This window comes from Sinocyclocheilus anshuiensis, unplaced genomic scaffold (genome assembly GCF_001515605.1).
Source record: "Sinocyclocheilus anshuiensis isolate Anshui unplaced genomic scaffold, SAMN03320099.WGS_v1.1 scaffold223, whole genome shotgun sequence".
In the NCBI taxonomy this organism is placed as follows: domain Eukaryota; kingdom Metazoa; phylum Chordata; class Actinopteri; order Cypriniformes; family Cyprinidae; genus Sinocyclocheilus; species Sinocyclocheilus anshuiensis.
In genome coordinates, this window is record NW_015548214.1 from 586,730 (window position 1) to 593,385 (window position 6,656).

A 6,656-nucleotide genomic window follows, 5' to 3' on the forward strand; every position below is an offset into this window, starting at 1 on the left:
GCTCCGGTTAAATAGTGCTTGTATTGCGCATTATTTTAGTCATTCCCGCAGGTTTCGCGCTTACACCAAACGTGCGTGCACCACCACTGATCTATATTAGTGGAGCGCACAATCCGCTCAGTCTCAAACAGCTTGTGAGCCGCAAATACCAAAATGAGTGGCTAACTGCGCTAAAACGTTCAAATACATACAAAGTTATGTCAAAATGAGTATTTCTTTCAAAATTTACGAGTATCCAGTTAAACACAGTCAGTTTTGGAACGTTAAATAGTTGAGAAAGAGAACACATATCCACACATCCGTGGATAAACTCTTAAAGGGACCGCAGTCCAATATTCCTGCTGTTGTCTGTCATGTTAATCAAAGACAAAGAAAATAATTTTCTGCTCTTGACTGAATACGTTTTATAACTTTAATTATTAATGGTAAGCATTAATCTGTATTTAATTTTTACAATGAAGACTACAGAAATTAAAGTAATCAAATGTAAAATAACACTGGATGTGTTATTTTACATTTGATTACTTTAATTTCTGTAGTATTTCTTACCTGAATAAAAACTTACTTAACCTGAAAAACTTTCATAGCCCTCTTTATTCTATTGCATTTATTTGTGCTGTTGTTTGCCATTTTTTTATTTGTTCTTATTTTATTACTGACTTTTTACTTGTGTTTTTTTATGAAAATAAAACTTTGCGTTGAAGAAAGTAGATTTTTGTTTGTATATGCTGTCAATTATAGTTCTTAGAAAGAAAATCGGAATCGGCAAAAATCGATATCGGCAGATCACACTAATGAGAAATCGGAATCGGCCAAGAAAATTGCAATCGGTGCATCTCTACTTTTTACCTATAGTACTACAGGTTTGAAACCTGTAGTAAATAGAAACTTCACATTTTGAGGAGATATGAGCATGTTCAGAGTTATAGGTTTTAAATCGCCAATCCATAGCTCATCATGCTATCAAGGACATGAATACACTGCAAGTCATGTGGTTTATTGAGGTAGGCTAATATCAGATTTTTACTCGGTTTTTTTTTTTTTTTTTGGCCTGGCAAACAATGATATTCCTCTGAAAGGGAGTCAGGCCATATCTAGAGACCAGATTGTCATAGACCAATCAGCAAGCAGTGCTCTAGAAATCATTCACAAACCCTAGTAACCACATAGCAACACATGGTAACACACAAGCACTGTGACAGCACGTTTTGCATGTGCAATAAAATGTACATTAATAATCATCTTATTTCTATTATTCTTAACCAGTGTTGGGTGTAACGCGTTACTACGCGTTCTTACTTACATTAGTGAACGTGTTATTTTTACATAAACTTGTATACATTTTACTAGTTGGGCTTTTCCTAAACTAAACAAAACTGAAATGTGTGAAAGCAAGTAAAATATGGTGAAATATCATATGATATACATTCATATATATAGGCAGCCTATTACATATAGGATAAATGTCATACAAAATGAGGATGTAAATATTTTGCGATCATATAATAAAAATATGAGATATAATACGACATAGATATAAAGTAATGTAAATGTTTACATTGCAGCATGATGAATATTACAGTCTAGGAATGTTTAGATCAGTGTTTACTGATCTACTATCAGATGTTGATGTTTATAATGTGCTAAGCAATAAGAATTTAGTTTATAAAATATCAGAATGTTGTTTATGAACTGTGTGGTAATACAGACAAAACATATGTGCATGAAGGACATACAAAATCATGTTGTTGTTTTTTTAGGAGTGGACAAAATTAGCATTAGTGACTGCTAATGCTGTATACATGTACAGTATATCAGTGTGTATGAAATACGGTACTCATTGCTTTGAAAAGTTTAATGCTTACAGCTTGTTACATGTACCCCTGGTTTCAAAGACAAGGCTTAAGCTTAGTCCCAGACTAAAATACATTTCTGAGCTGTTTTAACTGAAAGAAACTTGCACTGACATACCTTAAAATATGTCAGTTCCATTGTTTTATCTCAAGATACACCAGTAATGTTTTCTTCTAAGGCACGTTTATAAAATATACTTACAACTTTTCTTAAGCTTTTTTTTTTTGTTGTTATTCAGATATTTTGTATTTCTGTTTGTTAACCAAAGAAGGTTACATTTTTTATTAAAATGCTTAAGTATTACAGTTGTTTTAATGCTAAAAGGCTAAACTATTCCATGTTTAACTCAAACTGAAAGAATTAAGTTTCATTTCAGTTGTCTATGCATCAGTGTGTATAGGGATTTTAAGAAGTAATTTACGATTTGAATAATTAAGTTACTTATTAAGTAATTAAATTACTTTTCAGACAGAGTAATTAGAAAAGTAATTTAAATACAATATTGATGATGTAATTAGTAATTAATTACTTTTTTAAAGTAACTTACCCAACACTGTTCTTAACCATGATCAAGTGTAAAATGGGTCGACTGACTTTTTAGTCTGGAGAAACGGGGTACTTTAGACATTACATGTCTGTTGTGGATGCTGAAGACCTCTGTGGGGCTCCTCCAGATTTCTGAAACATTTTAATGAGAATATTGCCAGTGTTCTTGATCATTAGGGAAATGGGGATGACAGCTGGAATTTGACTGGTGTTACTATCTCTGAACTCTCTAAAGGCGTGTACCGTCTATGTAGCTGTGTGTGTGTATATTTTACAGGAGCTCAGGTGCTGTAGAGAGGCAGCTGTTGGGATATCACTGAGGTCTCACAAGAACTGTTCCACTTTTTTTTCTGCAGATCGCACTGAGAAGCGCTCCACCATGCCTGACTCACCTGCTGATGTGAAAACACAGTCTAGGTTAACTCCGCCCACCATGCCTCCTCCCCCCACCACACAGGGAGCTCCCAGGACCAGCTCCTTCACCCCCACTGCATGTGAGTTCTAGCACACACTGTACTCGGCCTATACATAGACACCTCAACAGAAGACCAATGCATATGAATGACACAAAAGCATAAAATAGTCCTAAGATACCTTAAAATACCTTTTTAAAATGAGTCCAGATCTGTTTTTTGTTCTTCCTTGAAAAGTGTGGGTATCTAAACAAATTTCCAGCATCTACACTATTTTAACCAAGTCAGTCTAGCCAGATCAATGCAGTACAGATTTTTACATTTGGTTCATAGAAAGGTAGTTTATTGAGATGCATTGTTTCTTTTAAAAATTGTGCTGCGTATTTGTGTCGTATTGAAAATTTTTAATGTCATGCCGAAATTTGGAATTCCAATCCATCTTCCTGCTTTTTACAGTTTGTGATGTGTCAGTATTGTTGACTAATTGGTTTAAAGGAAATGTGCTTCAAATGTTAAATCAGTTGTGTTTGCTTCCAATAGAGATTAGTACAGAAGCTGCATGGATTTCCTATCATATGTGTATATTGAATTTTCTGATTCAATTTGAGCTTCAATTGCATTAAAATATTTGAATTGACTGTATGCGACTGCTGAACTAAATGTGATGTGTTCTAACCGAGACTGAACACAAGGTCAGAATTAAAATTTTATTTTTTAAATCCTATTTCTGTAAAATGGGTGATTATTAATTATGTCCAAAATTGTTATTTTATACTCTACTACTTGTTAATTAATACTACTACTACTACTAATACTAATGTTTTATTTAAATAGCTCCTTTCTAATGTTCACAGTTACTTTATAAAGACAAAGAACGACAAAACAGATCAGAAAATTACAATGCAAAACAAGTCAAAGTCTGCTTTATTGTCAATTCTGCCACATGTACAGCACATACATACAGAGAATTGAAATTGCGTTACTCTCAGACCCTTGGTGCATACAGTTAACACTTAACACTAACAGTAGACATAATACCGATAAATACAGTTTAAAAAATATATAAAATACAACCTATACAATATAAAATAAGGATTTCCAACAAATATGGAAACAAAAGAAATCAAAACACAGAACAATCAAAAAATGTAAAAGTAAAGTGGTAGAATTATACAAGGCTTTAAGGCCGACTGGTTGACCAGTCATTCAGATAATCCATCAACTTTGTCGATTTTAAAGAATTTGTAATTTTGCACTCCCCTCATTACAGGCAACATGATTTCCCCTTGTCTACTGACCAGCAGATTTTTACATCTGCCCGCTGGCTCATGGCACAAAGAGCATCACACATGCCAGCTCAGGGGAGCGCTAGAGCGGCTCACTATCAAAGGCGTCCGTGCCACAGCCTCCCAGCACCATGTCAGTGTAATTGAGCAGTGGTGTGCTGTCAACAGCAGTAACACATTCCTCTCTCTGATGTTACATCCCTAAAAACAGATCAGTTGGACTCTGCAATTAGCACTTATGAAAAAAGAGACAAAAAGCAAGCCGAGTCTGAAGCAATCCAGAGCCTTTTTAAAGGCAGACTCTAATTATACATTCTGAAGGTTTAACAAAGCAAGCGCTTTGATTTCCTCTCCATGTAATTGTTACCAGATGCAACTCAAGTATCTCGTTTCTGTTCTGTTGGAGGAAGGCCAGGCAAACGAGGCTATCACGCAGCCTAATCTCATTAGAGAGACGTTGATTCCAAGCTGCATCCCTCTGCCGCGTATGTTTCTCATTGTGGCACGGGGGGCACTCGACCACATGTATTCTCCTCCTCTGGACTTAATATGTCTGATGTATGGAAGCAAGAACGCATGGCTTCCTTCTCAAAACTGCCTCGTTCAAGCACCGTCAGTCACAGGCGTTCATATGCCAATGTAATTTTTGACAAAGGATTGCTTGCAGCTTCTTTTTAAGGAATGTTCCTGGCAGTTTTTAATATGAATCTTTTGGGTTTAGATCATTCAATATGCTTGGGTTAAAAATAAATGCCAAAGTTCTCTTTGTGGCATGTTGAAATAATTACGTTTCTGTTTTCCAGTAACGAATGGCACCAGTCACTCTCCCACTGCACTGAATGGAGCTCCATCTCCACCCAATGGTTTCAGCAATGGGCCTTCATCGTCATCTTCATCCTCGCTGGCCAATCAACAGCTGCCACCGGCCTGTGGTGCAAGGCAGCTCAGCAAGCTCAAACGCTTTCTCACGACACTACAGCAGTTTGGCAATGACATCTCACCTGAGATAGGAGAACGAGTGCGTACCCTGGTGTTGGGGCTTGTGGTAAGTCTGCAGTGACAAACTGTGTGGCACTTACTGGCTAAAATTCACCATCTATTGTGTATATGCATGTCATTGATCTTATTCTGAATGATTCATCCATGCAAACGTTTTATTTTTAAAGTTTCATTTTGCGTGAAATGACATTTGCAGGACTTCTCCAGTCATTTAAACAGCTGAACCCCCACCCTTGCAAGCTTGCATTCACCTGTATCTGAAATCTTACATTTCAGTCAACAACCAATGAATTGAACCAAGTCTCCACCCTATATTTTTTTCTTTTTTGATAATCTGTTTCACTCAGATGTACGTCACAATATGGAAGAAAATCACTACTTCCATTTCTTCACGATTTTAATGGGAAAATGGGAAGGATTTTCCATCATAGTGTTAAATGTATATTCTGACTCAAAGTCTTTAGGAAAAAACAGTTATCTCTGCCAAGTTACTAGTGTTTATTGTCTCCTGAAAAGTTTGCAGACAGTAGAAATTGATATGTTTTGCTTTCTTGCCACCAAAAAGGTCTTGATACCAAATCTTGTTTGGCTTTCATCATAGAAAATAAAGGCTTGTCCAACAACAATAAATCAAATAGAACACATCTGTAGCTAAGTATAGCAACATAACTGGAAAAAAAAAAATCCACTTGACAAGATGTGTACCATAAGCTGTACCACAGCATTATTTTCATTAATATGTAGTTACGGAATAAACAATGGCGAAATAGCAGCCTGTACTAGAGGAGGGCTGCTTTAATTAACCATTCCAATGGAAAGCTCTTTTTTTCAGCAGGCATTTGTATATTTTTTGCTGTGTCTACATGCAGAGGCTTCCTTGTGTCCCCTCGGCTTCCATGGCTCTTTTTAATTTGCTCCCCACTCTGCCTTATTGAAAAGAGTGACACACTTAATTAGCGCCACCGATGCTGGAGAAGTTCAGGAGGCTTTCTGGCTGTCAAAACAGGCCGCTGCAATCTGGCCGAACAGATGTAAGCCTAATGTAACAAAATTCAGGTCTGGGAAATGAGGGGAGAAAAAAAGCCTGTGTATTTTTCTCAAATGTACAACTCCTTGCTCTCTTTCCCATCTTTCCTTCCGCTAGCTCTCTTGGAAATAACATGTAGAAAATTGAAAATAGTGTCCTATCAGTCCTATCAGTATGTTAAAAGATGATAGAGCAGAGAGCAGGAAAGATTGAAATTAGTAATTTCTCTTTTTACACTGCCGAGTTTAACAGGGGTGAGATATATGTCAGTTCGGTAGGGAATAAGACACGTTTTATGTTTTATCTCATGTTGCATGTTTCATCTCGCTGAGTAAGCTGTGCAGTGATACTGCATCTGTAGTTTTGTTTGCATACATGTTTCTGCATGTGTTTGTTGACGCAATGATGATGCGGTCAGCGCATGCACATGTAAAAGCCTCCAGATCAAACTTCCCCTTACAAGGCCTTTCACCACAGCCATCCATATGCCTCCTATTACAGTCTTCAAATCATTCAATCTTCAGCAGGATA

General features: G+C 36.6%; 1 protein-coding gene across 5 annotated transcripts in view; it reads left to right on the forward strand.

The window, feature by feature from the left end:
• Positions 1–6,656, forward strand: part of LOC107653844 (protein CBFA2T1-like) — a 75,207-nt gene that overhangs the window by 50,912 nt on the left and 17,639 nt on the right. For all 5 annotated transcript variants that reach the window (XM_016440692.1, XM_016440693.1, XM_016440694.1 and 2 more), the window contains 2 exons: positions 2,757–2,894; positions 4,903–5,144. In XM_016440692.1, the coding sequence (XP_016296178.1) occupies positions 2,757–2,894; positions 4,903–5,144 (380 nt within the window). The remainder of the gene's footprint in view (positions 1–2,756; positions 2,895–4,902; positions 5,145–6,656) is intronic.